The 22,559-nt window shown below is 40.5% G+C and overlaps 1 protein-coding gene and 1 long non-coding RNA gene across 2 annotated transcripts in view; one reads left to right on the forward strand and one right to left on the reverse strand.

The window, feature by feature from the left end:
- The window catches only part of CALCRL (calcitonin receptor like receptor), a 98,787-nt gene that overhangs the window by 13,896 nt on the left and 62,332 nt on the right, over positions 1 to 22,559 (reverse strand). The window contains exons 7-11 of the mRNA XM_045033133.1: positions 19,973 to 20,064; positions 12,149 to 12,275; positions 8,546 to 8,699; positions 5,493 to 5,553; positions 5,319 to 5,385 (exon numbers count right to left, since the gene is read on the reverse strand). Of these exons, the coding sequence (XP_044889068.1) occupies positions 5,319 to 5,385; positions 5,493 to 5,553; positions 8,546 to 8,699; positions 12,149 to 12,275; positions 19,973 to 20,064 (501 nt within the window). The remainder of the gene's footprint in view (positions 1 to 5,318; positions 5,386 to 5,492; positions 5,554 to 8,545; positions 8,700 to 12,148; positions 12,276 to 19,972; positions 20,065 to 22,559) is intronic.
- LOC123378882 lies at positions 5,545 to 9,162 on the forward strand. The gene is made up of 3 exons (XR_006582776.1): positions 5,545 to 5,637; positions 7,537 to 7,612; positions 8,522 to 9,162. It is a non-coding gene; the product is annotated as an uncharacterized LOC123378882 (long non-coding RNA).

Consider the following 22,559-nt stretch of genomic DNA (forward strand, 5'->3'; position numbering starts at 1 on the left):
GTAATGACTCTCCTTCCTGCCTATGGGATAAGTCCTTTTAAAGACAGCAGTACGTCTGGCTGAGGGCACTTGCCTCCAAACAGTAGCCTCCTTGGCCAAACCATTGATTAACTTCCCTAGTATAAAGTTGTTTAGGGACAAAAGGAGCTTTCCAATCTTAGTTCTCTACATTGGTATTATTTTCCCCCTGAAGAAGAGGCACCAAGTTAATCATCACCCGAGACTCATGGGTGAGGTCTGTATGGCAATCCCATCTCTCTGAACAACGAGAGACAGACTGGTGCAGATAGCCATTACCCGTATAGGATCCCATATTTAAGAACTTGGTCTAGATATAGTTTTTAACAGTGTGGGGCGATGTGGAAGATCTCCCAGCAGGTGTGCCAATGCAAGGAATAGGGGAAGGCACCCGTACAAGTGAATGCTCTCCTTTCTACAACAAGCAGGACTTCCTCCTCTAGGGTATAGAGCTTTTTTGTCTCACTATAATAAAGTTGTCTCCTGGTTAGCAATGTCAAACAACCTGTATACAACAGCATTCCTGTCACGTAAATTATGGGCTCATGATAAACAGCTGTTTATGGTTCCAGCAACATGGTATTAGGTGGATGTGCTATGTTATTTATATTCCACTTATGAGCTATTTAAATCAATTTAATAGGAAACTGCTTTACATAGGAAACTTCTGCATGAGTTTCTGCTGGAAACTAGCAACTACCTTTTAGCTTTGTTTAGGCAATCAAGGTTTTCTGATTCTTTCCCAAGGGATTTATTTAGGCAGCCTACCATCCTCATCTAACTTCCTATTGTACATTCCAACAATATGTCCTTCCTTCATTGCTAATTTTAAGCTCTCTCACTTAGATCTATTACTTTAATACAAAATGGTTCTCTGAAACTTGTAGTTTACATATCTGTGAAGCTTTGGCAATTTGACTGAATTAGTACAAAATATTAATTAAACACCAAATTCACAAAAGTTAAAGGTGAGTAGCTCATAACAGAACTATTTCGTTCATAAAATCTTATTAATGTTTGTATTTCATTTTTTAAAATATAATATGCCACTTTCCCACCATAACACATTCACACAATTTGCAAGGCTAAGTAGTGGAGATATTAGAACAAATGAATCAGATAAATGGGTTTAGTGATGTGGCAAAGTAGAGTGCAGACCCGAGAAAAGGAGCAGCAGAAATATGCAGTAATCTCTTTTGCTAGTAATAGAGACTTTTTCCAAAATGCTAAAACTGAGAGATTGTGATGGCCTGATTTCTTACCAAATTAGCAAAAGCAGGTCCTGATTTAGGAAATTACTTTAGCACATGCAAAATTTTAAGCACAGATAGTCCCATTGACATCAATGGGACTACTCACATGTGTATGATTATTATATATATTATGGTAATGACTACAAGACCCATCTGAGTTTGGAGTCCCATTGGGGTAGGTACAGTGCAAACTCATGGGAAGAAATAGTCCCTGCCTCCCAGAGCTTACACAAGTCAAGTCAGACAAAGGTTGGGAGGGGAAATAGCTATACATAGAAGGGAAATGCCCAAGGTCGCACAGCAAGTCAGTGGCAAAGGTAGAAACATAAGGTTGGACTCATGAGTTTCAGTCCAGTGCCCCATCCATTGGACCATACTGCCTCTCATGTTAAAGTTACATACCGTCTGATTCTACCTCGTCTTGTTAGCTACCTTGCCGAATTGTGGTCTTCAGTCTTATTTAAAGAACTGTCAGGGAAAAAATACACTAATCTATTGTAACATGATCCTACTTATAGAGTGGTAGAAATAAAAAAAATCTGTCCTTTTCAGTGGCAGAAATGAAAACTTTAGAATAGAAAAAACCATTTGTTAATATAGCTGAAGTCAAAACTGCTTTTACTTAAATTAAAAACTACTGCTGTTCTTTTTTTCCATTCTGATCAATGATTCTCCTCAGTTGGAGAAACTGACATCGGCCTCCATTTCCCCATTCCCCTGCTAGTTCTTTATTCATGACTCTTCAGGCAAACATTTGCAACTCACTGAGCAACTAGTGACAACTCCAGTCAAGATATACAAATTATAGCTGCTCCTTTCTTAGGCCTAGATTTGATCACAATTACATAATAACATGGCTTCTAAAAGCATTCTTGTTAACTTTATGGAGGGGGGGACTTTCAAAGCCGCCTAAGGGAGTTAGGAACCCATGTCCCATTGACTCCTCCTCTGAAAATCCCAGCTGGGGGTCTTTAAGATGTTGGTCCTACAAGGAGAAAACACTTTCCCCTAGTTATCTTGTTTATAGTTTAATATTGTTGCTTACAGTTGTACTAAAGCAGGTCATGCTTAGTTAAGTGTGGAAATCGGCTTGGCAGTCAAACTGCTTCAGCCATGAGGGTTCTGCGTATACAGACAAAGCACATGCCTTTAGTCTTCCGTCTTTATCCCTGACTTGTCTTTTTTTAATCAGTATATAACATCTAACTATTATCAGGATGGGAAAGTACAGTAACCCTTTCAAAAAGGATCTCTTTCATTTTGCACATGTCATGGGCAAGATTTACAACCCCGTTCATCATCTCTGCATCCATATTTTTTTCCTGCCTCAGTGCCCAGAAAACATATACTGAGAATAAGAGCCACATTTTCAACCTACTTTTCATTAAACATTCATGCAGCAATATTAAAGCTGTACAAATATTTAAATAAATAAAAACAGCTGGACATATTGATTTGCAAGCCTCAAACATATTTTGCGCCTGATATTGCTGTCATTGAAATCAAAGAGCATATTTATTGTTGACTTTAATGGGAACAACAATGGGCAGTTTGGGCCTGACCCAGAGTCCATTGAAATCAATGGGATTCTTGACATTGCTTTCAATAGGCTTTGGATCAGGTACTTTGTGCTGTGTAGCTTTGATATTGATTGGTTGGAGGTGCAGGGGAGGGAGGAAGATATGAAATTTGGCAAATGAGGCCAGACCCTGAAAGGTGTGCTAGTTGTCATGAAACTCAGAGCTCAAATGTGTAAACTAAGGCAGATACAAATGACGTCTCAGCCTTAGTACTGACAGCATAGTTATGTACGTGACATCTCTGTGACTGGACAATTCTGGATTAAAGAAATAGTAGTATATTAATATAAAATAGAGTAACATGCATTCTCTGGGTGCAATCCTGGCCCTATTGAAGTCAATGGCAAACCTCTTACTGGCGTTAATTGAGCTGGGATTTCACCTTCTGTATATGTTGGGGAGAGGAAAGGTTAGATGGATTTAGAACTGGTTTTCAGACTAGAGGAAATACCAAATCCCAAGTACTTTCCAGCCCACAGGTATGGAAGACCTGATTGTCAGGGTAGAGGAAGGCAGGATACAGGGAATCTCTGCAGGGGTCCATGCCCCACTGGTCACGGATCACAGTTCCAGAGGAACACAATGTGCTTCATTATGGAGAGGGTTTGGAGTGTGAGGGATTAATCTCAACTACATTAATTCACTAGCTAATCACCCTGTAAAGGGGGCATGAGTACCACAGCATCTATCTACCCCATGGGCCTCCTCAGCAAACTTTTCTCAACAGCTAAGATAATAGGCTGAGAAATGGGTTCAGGATTCTGCCCTAGGAGGTTGGGGGTGGGGGAGGCAGAAGAAATCCTATTTTCTTATTTTAGTTGGCAGAAAACTGAAATTAAATGTAGGCAGAGCAGGTAACAATGTCTAGAGGGCTTGATATAATTTTCATTGACTTTAGTGGGTATCGAATCAGGTCCACTGTTGGAGCCGGCCCAGGTTAAAGTGGGACCAATGTTTCCATTCCAAGGGATAATTTTCAGTTGTTTATAATATTTTCAATCTTTTTTCCTTCCTGGCTGAAATCTGTCAGATTCATTCTTGGTCTAGGAGAGAATGTTTTCTGGAATGTTGGAGTCAAAAAGGTTCAGTCATTTTCATGGAGAAAGTGACAAATTGCATTTTCCCCAGTATAATTTTTTTTGCACCAGTCAGTGAGAGTTGGGTCCATAATGATGGCTATTGAGTTTATGTCCTGCAGTAATTTCATGAAAGTAATTGTGATGTCATGCATTTGTGACACTGAAGTGGGAATTTAAAGTGGTTATAATATGAGAACAAATGGCTTCAAAGCAGGCATCAAAAGAAGAAAGACTGTGAGGGTCTAGAACCTCCCTCCACTTCGCATAAATATCTTTGATGATTATCAAAAAAAGAATGAATAAATAAATAAATAAAGCAATGCATGAAAAGTAAATGGATTTAGAGGGTGGGATTTTCAGACATGCTCAGTGCCAGTCTAGTGAAATCAATTGCAAAACTCCCCTAGACTTCAGTGGGAGCGGACTTACAAAAAGCACTCAGTGTTGGCCTATTTAAATACGCCAGCTTTTTGTTTGTCTTTTCTGTATGAAAGTCTCTACATTACAAAATTTGAACGAAAGTTGAACAAAGGCCCAGGCCAAACCAGCTAACAACAAAGTGAATAAACTGATCATAATAAGCATTAAAGGTTCAGTCGCTGATGCGCTTCATTAACATTATGAGGTATCACCGACTGGCTGGCTGTACAAAGATGACATGCCAATAGATACAATTTCAGCCTCAGGGCAATTTTGAACTATTTACCAAAATAGTGTTCAATTTATTAACTTTTAACAAAACTGCCTTGTGCGAATTGGAAAGTGATATGAAAAATTAAAGTCGGTGTGTTTTTACATGCTAATTTTGCTGAGTTCAGCCAGTCCAAGTTTTCTGATTATCTTATACTAAAGGGAATTATTTTAATGTGTACAGTCATTGACATGTTCAGGTTAATTTATAAAATGATACTACCAAGGGATAACAGTTTAGCAGAGCTTTTACATGCATTTTTTATAGTTATTAATTGCCAAGATAGCTGTGCTTGTATATGTATATATAAAATAGAAAATCTTTCTTTAATCATAGAATCATAGAATAGAATAATAGATAATCAGAGTTGGAAGGGACTTCAGGAGGTCATCTAGTCCAACCCCTGCTCAAAGTAGGACCAATCCCTAACTAAATCATCCAATTTTTTGTCCCAGCTTGAAAATTCTGTAGCTGAGGGCTGTAACATACTCTATCCTGTTGATTGGACACAGAAGGGGACCTGTAATATACATTCACTGGTGTTTTGCACTTAAACCATTAGTGAATCTGTCCTCTTGTCTTCACAGGCACACCATTTTTGTGGTGAGAGATATTGACCCTACCAATTCTGTAAAAAGACTAGGAACAATCAGGAAATCAACAAGAAAAAACAAATGATCACATGAAAAATGCCTACCACTAAAGCAGCACAAATAGGCCCATGGATAATGTACAGCAGATGAGTTTCAGAACTGATCCAGCAACTGTGGAGAAAATGGAAAGAATAACCATTTGGGCTTTTTATTAATTTCCATCTCTCTTTGAAAGAAAATGTTACATTTTTAGAAACAAAAGCTGAGATTTTACTTACTTGTCATTGAAATACATAATTCTTGCTACAGCGTGTATGCAGGCAGGGATCAGTGGGAATCCTGAGAACAGCAAATTTATAAATCAGCCTAATTCAAAGATTAATTCTGACTTTATCAAACAAGGAACTGTTAAAATGGCAATCGGTAAGTTTTAAACATAATGAACAAATACACATAATAAACCTAATTTCATCCTGCATGCCTAGGGTGACCAGACAGCAAATGTAAAAAATCTGGACGGGGGTGGGGGGTAATAGGTGCACAGATATACGTGATTTCAGGTACTTTTTGATTTGAATGAGATTTTTCCAGAGTAAGGCCTGATGTAGTAAGCATCTGTGCTGAAAAATCTAATCCTGAGTAATAGTCCAGCAAAACATTTAAGCAAGTGAGTCGACCCATTAACTTTGTAAAATGAAGCACATGCTTAAAGCTCTGCTGGATGGGGGCCCTGAGTAGGAAGACAGACTGAACATTTAAAATCAGACCAGCTACGTTAATGTAACAACATTTTTCATCTATTTTCATTCTCACACTTGAAAATTAATGCTCCTTTTTAGGCATGTTTCCTTCTATTCGTGCAATTCTGTGCAGATTGTTAGACAAATTCTAATTCATTGCAGGGCCGCACAGAGGATTCTGGGGGCCCGGGGTCTTCGGCGGCGGGGGGCCCTTCCGTTCCGGGACCCGCCGCCGAAGTGCCCCGAAGACCCGCGGCAGCCCCCCCCCCCGCCGCCGCCGAATTACTGCCGAAGCGGGACCCGCCGCCGAAGTGCAGCTCGGTCTTCGGCAGTAATTCTGCGGCGGAGGGGGGCCCCGCCGCGGGTCTTCGGAGCACTTCGGCGGCGGGTCCCGGAAGGGAAGGGCCCCCCCGCTGCTGAATTACCGCCGAAGACCGAGCTGCACTTTGGCGGCGGGTCCCGCTACGTCTTCGGCGGTAATTCGCCAGCGGGGGGTTCCTTCCGCCCTGGAGCGGAAGGACCCCCCGCCGGCGAAGACCGGGAGCAGAAGAAGCTCCTGCGCCCGGCCCCGCAAGAGTTTTCCGGGCCCCCCAGAGCGAGTGAAGGACCCCGCTCCGGGGGCCCCGAAAAACTCTGATGGGGGCCCCTGTGGGGCTCGGGGCCTGGGGCAAATTGCCCCTCTTGCCCCCCCCTCTGGGCGGCCCTGATTCATTGGTGTTTTTGTACATACAGCAGTATGAACAGGTGTGCAATTTTAATGGTTATGTTTTGCTTGTTTTCTGTGTGTTTTGTTGGTTTCTAGTACATGGAAAATAACTAGGAAACCAATATTTGCATCAGCCTTGGGAGTCTTACATTTTTTCACTTCCACCATGCTATGTGTTGCAAAACCATATAGCACTATACAGCAAAACATCATTTGATCTGGTCCAATGTCTGTCCTGTCATACAGAAATGTAGTCCAGCATGTTGTATTATTAGGAAATTTGTACTTGTCTATATAAATAAATCTTATGTCAAATTGTAAACAAAAAGGCATTTTAAAAAAGTACAACTCCAATCTTACTGACATTTTCCAGGCTGAAAGCTATATTAATACTTAATGGGATATGCATAAAAGTTCACAGTCTCAACAGGGTTAATTAAAATGACTCTAGAATCATTTTTAGTGATCTATAGTATATGTACCTGAGTATATAAAAATAAAACTACCAGAAAAGAGGTTTAAAATACTTTATTGAATCCCTAATTACCTACATTTTGAACAGTGATTTTCGGTGCCCAATCTGAGGGCCTGATTTTCAGAAACTGCCGAGCACCTATGCTCTCAAAATCAGGTCTCTTGAATGTGTCTCAAGATGAGCAACCAAAAAGCTGAAGCACACAAAATCACTAGTCACTTCAGAAAATTTTGGCCTAAAAGCTTTGTGCAAATACAGCCAGAAGCCTGAGTCCTGACTTTTGTGAAAGCGCTATCCCACACTGCCTTAATCTGTCATGTTCAGTTTGTGGTCTTTGCTATTGTTCTTTACGTAAGCTCTTTACCTACAGTAATTCTCTATTTGCTTTGTGAACAATACAGGTCAAGCGGAACCTCTGGAAAAACAAATGCTTGGCCTTCCCCAATTCAGTTTTGACCCTCCTCCACCCTAGGCATGGTGAGACATCTCTGAAAACAAACATTCATTCCTGTATAAACATCTTCAAGATGAGAAACAATGAATAATTACTTCTTATTGTCTCTTCATAATAAGAGGCGCTTTTCTTTATGCAAAGGAGGAGTCACTTCCTGACTTCTCCAGTACATAATCTGTCTTTTAGCAAAGACAGAGGTATGTGAAAAAAGCTTTGCTAAAACAGTAAGGACATATTGAATTTCAGAGAAACAAAATTGATCTGATACACATGCTGAAGTACTCGCATATACAGTATTCAGGGCCGGTGCAAGGAAGTTTCGCGCCCTAGGCAAAACTTCCACCTTGCGCCACCACCCCACCCAGCTAACCCCGCCCTCCCATGGCAGCTAACCCAGCCCCCCTCCTGGGGAGCCTGCCACCCCCACCCCACGTGGCAGCTAACCTCGCCCAGGGAGACTCCCCCCCGCCACGGCAGCTAACCCTGCCTGGGGAGCCTCCCTCTCTGCAGCAGCTAACCCCGCCTGGGAAGCCCACCCCAGCTCACCTTGGCTCTGCCTCCTCCGCTGAGCATGCCAGGGCCGCTCTAATTCTCCTCCCCTCCCAGGCTTGCGGTGCAGATTGGAGGAGACTTAGAGGGCTGTGTGCTCAGCGGAGGAGGCAGAGTGGAGGTGATCTGGGGCGAGGAGTGGTTCCCCTGTGCCCCCCCCCCCGGTTACTGTGGGCAGCCCTCCCCCGCGCCAGCTCACCTCCACTCCACCTCCTTGCCTGAGGGGGCTTTTAGGCGCCCCCAACAACTAGGCGCCCGCCTAGTTTGCCTAAATGGTTGCACTGGCCCTGACAGTATTAGTTTTATAGATTTAAATTAAAAATGATGGTCCCCCCCCGCAAAAAAAAAATCTTGAGGAAACAGTTTGTTTTTTGTTTTTAAAGAGAACAACTTATGGAATTACATACCCCAGCCGAGAAGATAATACCACATCAAGTGTTGTTTCTCTGCAAAGACAGCCACCACAATGAGAGTATGCAGATAAATGCCTTCACAGAGCATCCAGAAGTAATGGCAACCAGTTAAATACAAGTAAATGAACTGATATACTTTGCAACTAACCTGTGGAAAAAACAAAGAATACAGCTTGAATAATTAGTTTGCAATGGTTCCAGAGAGATTCAATGGCAAGAGGGAAGCATTACTTATTTTGTCACTCTGCTTTTCTATAAATTTTGCTTTGATATTCATAAGGCAGAACTCAAATTGTGACATCTGGATGACTCCACAAAGGAGACTGTAGTTTTATTAACTGACTTGATTTGGGGGATGGAGGCTGAAGGCCTCCAGCACCATGGAGAACATGGTGGGCATAGGGAATTTTTTTTAAATGATGAGGTTTTCCCCTCAGAGGATCCTCATGTTGCCAACACTGATGTAAATTCATCAATTCAGATAAATAAAGATTCCTCAAAGCTTTGTGAAAAGTATCTGATGGTAAGTGATATATTTGGGAAGAAGATCCTTTGATTAGGCCACATTATCCTCTCAGTTACACCAGCAACTCCAGTGGAAACAGTGCATGCACTCTCCTCAGTGAAAGGAGGAGATTCACCTCCTTAATAGCTCTTAGGCTGTTTAGACTTTTGCCCCAGTCATTTCTACAAAACTTAATCCTATATTTCAGAACTAAACCAAGAGTCTAACAGGGTCTAATTTTCCTCTCACATAGTTACACTAGTCTACTTCTACTAAGCTACACCAATGTGAATGCTATCAAAATCAGGCCCATGCACATTTTCCTGCTGTAACCTTACAAAGCCAAGTTCCCCAACACCAGTCTGAATCTGGATCATTTCACTAATAACATTGGAGTTGCACCAGTGCAAGCATGTGACAGGAAAGCCAGTCACTATCTATGAATTTATATTTATTTAGTTCTGGAGCATAATCTTAAATTCTTTTGAAATAGTCCAAGCAAAAGCCTAAATGTTTTAGAAACCAGTACCTCTCCTGTCCACTGGAAAAAACCCATCTGAGAGTATGTCTACACTAAATTAGGTCGAATTTATAGAAGTCGTTTTTTTAGAAATCGTTTTTATACAGTTGATTGTGTGTGTCCCCACACAAAATGCTCTAAGTGCATTAAGTCAGCGGACTGCGTCCACAGTACCGAGGCTAACATCGACTTCCGGAGCATTGCACTGTGGGTAGCTATCCCACAGTTCCTGCAGTCTTTGCCGCCCATTGGAATTCTGGGTTGAGACCCCAATGCCTGATGGGGCAAAAACAGTGTCGCAGGTGGTTCTGGGTACATGTTGTCAGGCCCCCCTCTCTCCCTTCCTCTGTGAAAGCAACGGCAGACAATTATTTCGCGCCTTTTTTCCTGGGTTACCTGTGCAGACACCATACCATGGCAAGTATGGCGTCCGCTCAGCTCAGTGTCACCACACATCTCCTGGGTGCTGGCAGACGTGGGACTGCAGTGCTACACAGCAGCAGCTCATTGTCTTTTGGCAGCAGATGGTGCATGACGACTGGTAGCTGTTGTCGTCGTACTCCTGGGTGCTCTTTTAGCTGACCTCAGTGAGGTTGGTCAGGGGCACCTGGGCAGATATGGGAGTGACTCAGCCAGGTCATTTCCATCTTCTGCCGAGCACCCAGGAGATGACGATGGCTAGCAGTCGTATTGCACCATCTTCTGGTGAGCAGCCAGGAGATGACGATGGCTAGCAATCGTAATGCAGCATCTTCTGTTGAACACCCAGGAGATGATGATGGCTAGCAGTCTTACTTCACAGTCTGCTGCCAGCCTAAGATGTAAAAGATAGATGGAGTGGATCAAAACAAGAAATAGACCCAATTTGTTTTGTATTCATTTGCTCCTCCCTCCGTTAAATCAACAGATTGCTAAACCCAGGGTTTTGAGTTCAATCTTTGAGGGGGCCATTCTCTGTGACAGTTGTTTGTGTTTCTCCTTGATGCAAAGCCACCCCTTTTGTTGATTTTAATTCCCTGAAAGCCATGTCGTCACTCGCCCCTCCCTCCGTCAGAGCAACGGCAGACAATCATTTTGCGCCTTTTTTCAGCACAGACGCCATAGCACTGGGATCATGGAGCCCGCTCAGATCACAGCAGCAATTATGAGCACTATCCACACACATTATCCTGGAGTATATGCAGAACCAGAACCTGCAAAAGCAAAATCAGGCAAGGAGGCGACAGCAGCGCGGTGAGGAGAGTGATGAGGACATAAACTTGGACATAGACTTCTCACAAAGTACAGGCCGGGCAATGTGCCCCAACAACATGCACATCATGCTGATGAACTCTGCATGGTCACCTGTGCTGATCAGTTCGCCACGCTGGCCAAACAGGAAATGAAATTCAGAAGTTTGCGGTCCTTTTCCTGTTTACCTGGCCAGTGCATCTGAGTTGAGAGCGCTGTCCAGAGCGGTCACAATGGAGCACTCTGGGATAGCTCCCAGAGGCCAATACCATCAATTGCGTCCACACTACCCCAAATTCGACCCAGCAAGGCGAATTTCAGTGCTAATCCCCTCGTCAGAGGTGGAGTAAAGAAATCGATTTTAAGAGCCCTTTAAGTCGAAAAAAAGGGCTTCGTCATGTGGATGAGTACAGGGTTAAATTGAGGTAACACTGCTAAATTCGACCTAAAATCATAGCGTAGACCAGGCCTAAGCTTGGATTCATGGGATTGCTCAGAATAATCATTCCCTTGATAAGCTAAGCAGGCAGCAGCACATGACAGAACTATTTTAATTTATAGCTAGCCTTAGAGTAAATACCAGAAATATCATAACTAAGACCACCCAGCAGAAAAAATGGTATCTACTGTACGCTAACCAGTAAATTCTCTAGTTGTTACTGCTAAGGAGTGAAATGCAAGGTTAAACAATATTGTACTTGACGTTATTTAAATTAAAATATTTTTGAGTATTGAAAAGGACCAGGACTTTTTATGTAAGTGTTCCGAAATGAACAAGGGTGCCACAATCTAGCCCTCTCTACATAAGCCTCGCTAGCTGCCCTGCATTCCCAGGAGATAGTGAAGTGTTATTATCCAACTTGAAAGGGGGGGTGGGGGAGGGCGGAACAAAAGCCACAAAGAAAGCAAGTAACAGAGGCAGCTTTAGAACTCAAGACTTCTTGACTGCCAACCCCAGGACAACTTCAGCCCTGGTATAGATTCATTTAAATCATTCTTCCAGATCATACTGCTTTCCTGACATTGTTTTAGTATTGTGTAAGAATACAAGAGATCTATCTGTATGACACACAATACCAAACTGAAATCAGAAATGTAGTCCAATACTATCTATTTAATAAAGATCCATGTGATTTTGAACTCCCCTGCCCTCACAAACCCCAGCTGGCCAAACTGACCAGACATCTGTTGCATTATTTAAAAAAATGAATAAATTCTTACTGCAATTCAAACATGTTAGCTTTGATGTCATGAACTAATGATATCTAATTTATTAATACTTTCCATCACTAAATTTCTTTCCACACAAATCAACAGTGCAGCCAAATCCACTTTCACTTACTGGATTAGTTCCAACTAACTGTTGGTTGTTGACAACTGCCGCCAGCCAAATTATTGTAACGATGGAGTTGCAAACAAAAGAGAAAAACAGATTTTTATGTAGGGTGATCCTTTGGCAACTCAAGCTCCTAGAAAAGAGAGACAAGAGCAAATTAATACATATGAGTTCTCAATCTCATATTAACTATTCTGCCAACTCATTTTAAAATAATAAAATTAATATTGTGAAAAGTAAAGATTTTCTTTATCCTTGATTTTATTTCTATTTGGCTGTATAATGCAAACCAAGTGCAACAAGTTTTATTATGCTTATAAGAAAAGGACTTGCTTTGGAGAAATTGGCTAAAAAAAGTCTGGAAAAATATGTTTATTTACCATTACAAAGTGATATTTTATTCCATGCCAAATTATTTTTAAAAGTACCTAGGCCTCGTGACCATCAGGCTCCCCACACCTAGAGCCAGGGGCCTGTGAGTGTGTGAAAAGGGAGAGAATCACCACAGTAAGAATCTCCACCTCTTGCACTCTCAGTGCAGGAGCTGAGCATACTGGGAGTCCTAGTACTACAGGAGCGCAAAGACTCTGTACAGAGTGAGCACCACTCTTAGCACTAGCCTCTGCAAAAGATGTAGAGGAAGGGTTGTGGCCTTTGGGAAAAGTGTCACTGGAAGTCCAGGAAGCTCTACAGTGGCCTAAAACTACATCTACACTTACAGTGGCTTGTAAAGTACATGTAGCTACATGCTACAGTGAAAGTCTCTGGCAGCAGGGAAAGGCTCTGGCAATGGGGTGGAATTGTGGCTACATGCTGCAGTACAGCCCTATCCATCTACCCTCCTTTTATTGGGAGGACAGTAATGTTAATTGACAGAGAGAAATTCTAACTGAAAAGGGGGAATCTATCATGAACAACTCCAATTACTCTTCACTGTTGTGGAGGCCAGACATCAATTCATGCCAGTGAATGCCAAGTCTGAAAGCATCAGGAAAGCGGGGAAAACCCCCACTGTCTAGTCTTTACAAACAGCACACCAAGAAAAACTAAAACCTGGACAAATATTGCTCAATATTTGAGCCAGAAAGATTATACGGATTAATATAATAATGTTTTCATAGCAATGTATTTACAGTATCTTTACAAGAGTTGAGGTACACTGACCGGCAATATGTTGAAGACATGTGAGATGTAGGAAAAAAGGAAAAAGCAAAGTAGAAAGCCACCAGTATGGTTAGATAGGTGTATTTTATGCCTGTTCAAGTCATACTGTAAAGATCTGCATTATAAAATTATGACTATGTGTTCACAATTTTTGCTCAGGCACCAGAAGGGAGATTGATGAATTGATGAAGCTTCCCACAGGTAAACAGAGCTGACCATAGAGGAACCCATGCTGGTTAAGGTTAATTCTACATGTGTGGTGACAGAATATAGATGCTGCAAGCCCAGCGAGCATGGGTATAAATAGCAGTGTAGACAGCGAGGCACAACTTAGGCGAGTAGATCAGAGTAGAATGCCCTACATGACTGAACCCTAGGGTATATACCTTACACGTCTCTCTACAGTGCCGCCATGTGCTATGCTGCTATTTTTAGCAGTGTAGTGTCTTGCTGCCAGAGCCTTTCACCACTGCAGTGAAAGGCTCCGGCAGTAGGACAAGGCTCTAGGAGTGTAGAGGCAGTGGAGAATGGCTCTGGCACCTCCCTACTGGAGCCTGTCACTACTGCATGTTGCTACACACCACAGTGGACACAGCCTGCCTTTCACTGTGGTGGGTAGCTGCGTGCTGCTGCAAGTGTAGACAAGGCTAGTCATGAAGGACCAGATTGTGGAGCCCTTGTTCAAGCGGAGTACCACCTTACTCCACATGCAGTCTCAATGAAGTCAGTGGGACCACACTTGAGGAGCAAGCAGCTAATTCACATGAGGAAGGATGTTAGAATCTGGCCCCAATGATTGGCAAAGGTTAATCTTCTGAAAAAAATATAAATAGAAAAAGCACAAATCACACAATGCAGCTATGAATATGAATTAAGTAAGAAATTATATTCTATTAGGTCTTCTCTGGATATAATTTAGTTTTTGTCTTTGGGGTTTAATTCCTGAAGAACATGCAGCTTTGACTATGAATGTATATAGAAATGACTCCAGACTAGAACTAATAGTTATATGAAAAATGAGTCATGAACAACTCCGGGACTCTGTGTCTGCTTATTGTCAAGACCTCAATGCACAGGCAAGGAAAAACACATACAACTTATGAGGCCATCTGTCAGGGTCATCCAACAGCTGTTCCTGTTGAATATTCAGCACGCCCACCTACACCCCTGCACCCTCCCCCACCCACGCATGAAAGGAACATAGGACAAGAAACAAGAAAGCAAGACTGATGACATTTAAAAAGGAAGAAAAGACTCTTTCAGCAATAAATAGGATTCCTTCCTAATCCTCTACCCCTCTGCACCCCTTCTCCACCCTGTTTTTGTTACTGATATAATGGCCTTTAATAATTCCTTCTCATATTATGATCTAAGTGTCATTTAAGGGTCTATCACTAGGCTTACCCTCATGAAATAAAATTTGGTTTGCATTGATCTATGGTACTCCATGAAATACATTTCTCTGATGTCTGTGGATAAGAAATACAGGGTAACATTTTCAAAAGTCCCTAAATGATGTAGGACCAGATTTTTAAAGGTATTTATGCCCCTAAAGAAGCAGACAGGTGTCTCTTGCAATTATTAAAAGCATTTAAATGAGTTGGGCCTTTGACTTTCAATGGGAATTAAGTACCTTTCTCTGCCTGCTCTTCATTTTAAACCTTTCTTAAGAGCAGGTTTAGTAGGTAGTTTATATGATACACAAGTAAGATGTGTGTGTGTGTGGGGGGTACTTCAAGAGAATCAATGTTTACACACCCTCAGATTTTCTGTCACAGATCCCTTTCTAAAACTGCACCAGCTTTGTGCAGCTAGTTCACACAACACACAAGTACAGTGTGTGTATGCTATCATCTTAGAGCCATGGGAGAACCAGAAAGTTGAACCAGTATAAGAAGTTGCACTGGGCAGTCACAAATAGAACTTGAAACCCGCAAAGGGTCTGGTTCTGTATTTAGAATCCAAAATATTTCAGTGGATTCTAAAGTCAATGAAGTGAGTTATCTGAAAAATTGTAGCTATGACATAACTTTTCATACAGAAAATACAAAATCTGCAAACCCGTTGTTTCCCATATGATATCTGCTGGACTACAGTTCATTAAAATATTTTTAGTGCTGGTTGGAAAACACTCTTCTCCATGGAAAATTTAAACTTTTTTGTCAAAAACCTAAAACATTTTGGTTTTTGATTGAATGAAAGTTTTTGCAGAAAGTGTCTGCTTTCTCCAAAAGTTTTGATTTTTCAGCTGAAAATCAAAAAGTTTTAGGTTTTTGACAAAAAAGTTTAAATTTTCCATGGAGAAGAGTGTTTTCCAACCAGCACTAAAAATATTTTAATGAACTGTAGTCCAGCAGATATCATATGGGAAACAAGATTTAAAATAAAGAGAGGGCAGAGAAAGAGCGGGGCAAGTCATCTATATAAATGCCCAGTCTCTTTTTAAAGTTTAAATTTTCCATGGAGAAAAGTATTTTCCAACCAGCAGTAAAAATAGTTTAATGAACTGCAGTCCAGCAGCTATCATATGGGAAACAATGTTTCCACAAAAAAGCATAAATACATTGGAAACACAAAATTCCAAATATACTCCCACACAACAATAAAAAAGCTCCATCTGTTAAAGCCATGAATTACCTTAACAAATATCAGCCAACACATCCTAGAATTAGGCTAGATCCTCAAACATTGTTATACTACTAAAAATACTACATAGGATCTGTGCATGTATCCAATGAGAACATCTTGTAGAGGCCTTTCCTCAGCTCCCTTTAAATTTTGTAATTTCCCTTTGTATCCCAGCATAACCACAGACTAGAAATTGTGGTTTGTGGGTCTGGATTTTTTCCATGTCATTCTCTAAGGATATGGGATCTTTCTACTAAAGAAACCATTGCCTTAGAGAATCAGACAAACATAACATTCTTACAATTTACTTCAATAGTAGCAATGCAAACCACCTGGCTTTGTTGTAAACACTGATAGTGTTGTCACAAGCTGAGATGAAACTGGCTTGGATTTTTATTTTAAACAGTGAAAATCAAGCTTTAATATGACTGTAGTTTCAAATCACTTCCAAATTTGTTTAAAAATTCAATGCCCAAACATTTTTTTCACAGCTTTTGATTTTCAATCTGTTAAAACGCATTACGAGTTTTACAGCAGCAGTAAAACCCTCTCTGTGCCAAGTGAAACAACTGTTGACACTCACAGGTTCTTCATCAGTCTATTTTATTCAACAGTGAACAACTTAAAAAAAAAGGCTCCAAAATATACATAGTTCTTACTGAAGAATTACAAGCTACACTCACGTACACACAATTTTACTGTCTTCATGAGAAGCAGAAGGATCATGAACATTGCAGTTTAAGGCTAAGATTTCCAACTGTCTAATGGTTTGGGTGCCCAACTTGAAACACCATGTAAGGGCCTACATTTTCAGAAAATGCTGAGCACCTATCTTCTGAAATCATGATCCTTAATAGTGTCTCATTTGGGCTATCAAATGTTGATGCACCAAAAATAGATTTTATCAAAGGGGTAGCCGTGTTAGTCTGGATCTGTAAAAGCAGCAAAGAGTCCTGTGGCACCTTATAGACTAACAGACGTATTGGAGCATGAGCTTTCGTGGGTGAATACCCACTTCATCGGATGCAAAAATTGATAGTGAGTTTTGAAAATCTTAGTCTAAATCTTGAAAAATTGGAGTTTCACTGTATTCAGTTGGATATACCTAAAAGATGGTTTTGCATATAATTGCCAGTTGCCTACTGCCCTTATTGGCCTAACCCAGACCAAACGAAGTGACTAGAAGTCTTTGGATGAGATTTTGATCAGCCCCTATGTTTCCAATTAACTATTAGCCTACTCAGGGATAAGATAAGATAAATCAAAAATTGAAAGGATGAGAGAGAAAGAGAGATTATAACTTTTAATTAGCCTGCTGAAGGTTCATATTTATCATTAAAATAACAATTAATAGGTGTAATGTTTACTACCCTAATTAGCCCTGTTGTCTTTGATGAGATTACGCACAGTAGGAAGTCTTGCAAGGTCTTGGAACAAATTTTGAAAGAGAAAGTAGTTAAGAACACAGAGGAACACAGTAATTGGGATAAAATACAACATGGTTTTACAAAAGGTAGATTGTGCCAGACCAACCTGATCTCCTTATTGAGAAGATAACTGACTTTTTAGACAAAGGAAATGCAGTAGATCTAATCTACCTGAATTTCAGTATGGCATTTGATACAGTTCCCCATGAGAAATTATTACTTACATTGGAGAAGATGGGGATTAATATGAGAACTGAAAGGTGGATAAGCAACTGGCTAAAGGGGAAACTACAACAGGTCATACTGAAAGGTGAACTGTCAGGCTGGAGGAAGGTTACTAGTAGAGTTCCTCAAGGATCAGTCTTGGGACCAATCTTATTAGACATTTTTATTAATGACCTTGGCACAAAAAGTAGGAATGTGTTGATAACATTTGTGGATGACACAAATTTGGGAGGTATTGCCAATATGGAGGAGGACCAGAATATCATACAAGAAGGTCTGATGACCTTGAAAACTGGAATATTTGAAGGAGGATGAAAATTAATAGTGCAAAGTTGTGCATTTAGGGATTAACACCAAGAATTTTTTGCAGTAAGATGTGGACTTATCAGTTGGAAGTCACAGAGGAAGAGAAAGAAATGGTGTATTGGTTGATCACAGGATGACTATGAACCACTAATGTGATGCAACTGTGATCCTAGGATGCATCTGGAGAGGTATTTCCAGTAGAGACAGGTAAGTGTTAATGTCATTATACAAGGCACTGGTGAGACCTCATCTGAAATACGGTGTGCAATTCTTGTCTCTCATGTTCAAGAAAGATGAATTCAAACTGGAACAGGTGCAGAGAAGAGCTACTTGGATGATCAGAGGAATGGAAAACCTACCTTTTGAGAGGAGACTCAAACAGCTTGGCTTGCTTAACTTAACCAAAAGAAGGCTGGGAAGAGCTATGATTGACTCTATAAATACATCAGAGGGATAAATACCAGCGAGGGAAAGGAGTTATTTAAGTGAAGCACCATTTAAGTGGTCACAAGAACAAATAGATATAAAATGGCCATCAATAAGTTTAGGCTTGAAATTAGACAGTTTTCTAACCATCAGAGGATTGAAGTTCTAGAACAGCTTTCTAATGAGAGTAATGGGGGCAAAAAACCTAACTAGCTTCAAGACTGAGATTGATAGGTTTATGGAGGGGATGGTATGATGCAACTGCCAACAATGGCATGTAGCCAGTCTGCTACTGCTAGTAACAAATATCTCCAATAGCCAGTTGTCATAGACAGATAAACCTTGACACCAGTGATGGGACATTCGCTGGGGAGGGCTCCGAGTTACTACAGAGAATTCTTTCCCAGGTATCTGGCTTCTGCATCTCACTATATTTGGGGTTAAGAAGGAATTTTCTCCTAGGTCAAATTATTAGACACCCTGGGATTTTTTTGCCTTCTTTTGCAGCATGGGGCATGGGTAACTTTCAGGTTTAAACTAGGGCTGTCAATTAATCACAGTTAATGCCTGTGATTAACTGAAAACAAAATTAACACATTCATTTTTCAACATGTTAATTGCATACGTCTGGGTAGGGAGGGAGGAATCTGACAGTGTCTGGTCAGGTGCAGTAACCCAAGCCACTACCAGTGGGTGGGAGGAGAAGAGAAGAAGAAAGAGGAAGTGGCTCCCATCCCAGCTCCAGCGAACAGGTAGGGATCCTGACCCCCAACCTGACTGGCTGCCTGGGCTTAGTATGGAGGACAGGGGTTTATGCCAAAGTATCTTTATTATTTTGAGTATCTTGCTGTTCAGTACGCACCTTCCTTTAGCTGTAGGTCTAGGAATGTCCTCTGGTCCCTCTGAACTAGCTCATTAAATGCTTTAAGATGGAGCAGTCCCATAGTGTAATAGCTGTCAAGTAGTGTTTATTAGCTCGTTACACTAAAGGGTCAGTTCAGCAGGACCAGAGGAGAATTTCCCAGGCTCATGCCTGAAGAAACCACTGGCCAGCCAGTCACCATTTGAAACTTCAGGCCAATCAGGGATAGTCAGTGATGCTTCCTTACTGTAGCTCAGGATTGCAACAAAAGCTGGGATGGGTGACAGAGTATTTGGTCACCTGACACTAAACAAAAAATTCACCTGGCCAATTATTACTGATACATGTGTCATCCATAATTTGGTGTATATATTCCTATAATCGATGCCAAGAAGAAAAAGAAGAGATGAGAATGCAGAGAATGGAGTATAAAGCCAGAGATAGGACAGTTACTCTAGATAATTCAAAAGAATGTCATCCTTAATTATTTTCTTAATTATTCACCTTAATCAGGCACTAGTTCCAGAAGACAATAATCAACATGATTTATTTCTTCTCCCTGCTCATACTTCTTAGGTTTCTGGGAAATAGGAGAATTTTCCTTCCTATTATGATATACCTTTGAATGCAAAGACATTCAATGATCCAAACTCATATATTCAATTTGGATCCTCCACCCAACCCTTATTGACATTTTAGGGTATTAGATATTTCAAATTGCCTGATTACCCAGGATTATTGTAGCCAAAGGAGTCTGCTGAAAGATGCAAAAACGTTTTTAAATATACTTACTTAAAATAAAAGAATATGCCAAGGGAAATCAAAAGTGATGCAATTGAAAGACCATGCCCGATGATGGCCAGATAATACAAATTCAGGGCTGTCTGCAATAAAGTAACAAAATAAAAAACACATTATGAGCAATACAAAAATACTTTCAATAAAAGCAAACCCCAGCAGACCTCTGTTACATGTAGAACTGTAATGGATTAAGAAAATGAAAAATATTATAGATCAATAGTGAGTCAGCTCTAGAGGCCCTGTGATTAACTCTAAGAGGATCCCAAGCCATTGAAGATTCTCTCTCCATATGGTACGTAACATTAGTAGCAGTCATGTTTAATACTCATTGTATATCAGTTAATGCGTCATTTAAAAATAGACACTCCTAAGTCTTTTCTGTGCATTTACGTAGTCCTAGCTATTTATGTTACTCTGCTAGGAACATTCATGGCTAAAGGTTGATTCATCCAATAATGCTGCTCCTCTGCAAAGCAGAAATTGATGTGTTTTGGAGATGCATTTATGTAATCCTTTCATGTGGAACTCTTGTAGGAGTGGGTTTTTCTAATCATTTGAAAGACATTTCCTTCCAAACAGGACCTACATTTGCCATGTTGGAACTTCAGCGTTCAATCAGCATTCCAGGAAGAGCATGAAATAAATTAATGATAACTCAAAAATAGCTGCAATTAAACTTGTGTCTTAAATCTGTCTTCAGCAAGCTACATTAAAGAACTTTGAAAAGAAAACACTGTAAAAATAAACACTTATGAAGAGCAGTTTAAGGAACAGTTGGCAACATATAATGTATCTTCATCAATAATCTGAAGTAAGCAGCACATTAAATACTACCACCACTTTGAATTTACCTAATAGTTTCCAGTCAAGATCATCAATATTATAAACATCCAGTTATTGAATTTAGCCTCACAAAAACACCTATAATGCAGTAAGTCTTCTTATCCTCATTTTGCATAAACGGAAATGCAGGCATGGTGGGCAAAATCCTCTCCACCTGCATACAGCCCAAATAACTGGGTTCTGTGTGAGGAATTGAGATGTGAAATCCACAAGACTAGGGCATCAGACTATAGTGCAGATTCCTGACTTCCACAGATTCAGTTAAAACCTTTGGCCTAGAATATCCACCATTGGGACAGTGGTGTAGGATGTTAAAGCTACAGGACCTCTGTAAATAGATTCTGTGTGGTCTACTAACAGTCTCACTGAACAAGGCAGATGCATAGTCCTATATGATGACATTTCTTTATTTTTACTCTTTTTTAAAAATAAGGTAGGGAATTCAATTCAAACCAACATTAAAATAATCTTATGGATGCAAAATGAAACACTCTGAAATTTGGAAGTGTCAAAACTAAAGTTATCCATGCAACTTTAACTCTGGTGACAACACTGAATGATATGATGGCATGCTTTTTTCTCTCTCATTCAGTGGATAATTTTGGATGATGGAGGAGGTATAAATCTAGGAGATTTATGCCTAATTTAGTGCCAACATTGAGTGGTGTGCAGTAGCGTGGGAATGGGACTACCCATAGACTAGTAAGTATAAAAAATAAATAGTGAACATCCGTCACCTTTACTGGGCAGCTCCTAAGCTGCCTACTGAGTGAGGCATGAAAACATTGTATACTATCATGCACGTATCATTTGTGCTACCAAGTAAGCAACTGCACACTCTTTTAAAGTAGGTTTTTGTATGGAATAATAATACAAGTCAGAGTTGAGGGATGTTGGCAGAGCCATCTGACGGAAGCTTGCACGTCTCATTATTCACAGTAAAGACCTTGGATGGCTCTGGAGCAGCCTATTTGGCTAATCTTCTCTATATTTCCAGCCACATTTTAGTGAAAATGAAGTTATGACATTTGTTCCATTTACAAACTAAATTAGAAAAGTGCATTCTCATTATTTGAGGCAAAGTTAAAGAAACGTGCTCATTAGAGACTTCAGCTGTTCTTCAGTGTGAATGATTGTTCAGTACTCTGAGCTATGATAGAAATACAGATTGTTATCATCACTTGCCTTCAATATTAGTACAAGCCACTACTACTGATCTCCTCACTCTTTTGAGGACTACATTCATTCAGAATCTGACCCACTATAGCTTTTCATGTTCTATTCCTTGGGCAGTTTACAGTTTCATATATTTTTCTGTTTGTAATTTGCCTTCATTTTGACTGTTAATTTAAAAAAAAAAAACTATAAGCAGCTGCATCTCTTTCAGCTGAGGGTACATTTTCCTTTATCTGTGATGCCACTAGATATCACAGCATAGCTCAAAGATAGACAATAGATGGCATTTTAATAAGCTGTTTGTTTCTATTACTGAGTATAAATATGCTGTGCTTCTGTTGTCGGATTTCTAATTGACATCTCCAAACTCCAGTGAAGTCTACAGAAATTCCATCTTTGTGACAGACACCATGCACTGTGGCCTGATTGTTCCTCTAGATCCACACGCATAAATTAAGACTTCCATATACAGATCTGTCCTTGCCTGCAGGGATGATAAAGTGTGAGTTGTTCATTCCTTGGACCCTGTAAATGGCTGTCTGTGGGAGCCGGAACAAGT

Source organism: Mauremys mutica, chromosome 10, assembly GCF_020497125.1.
Source record: "Mauremys mutica isolate MM-2020 ecotype Southern chromosome 10, ASM2049712v1, whole genome shotgun sequence".
In the NCBI taxonomy this organism is placed as follows: Eukaryota; Metazoa; Chordata; order Testudines; family Geoemydidae; genus Mauremys; species Mauremys mutica.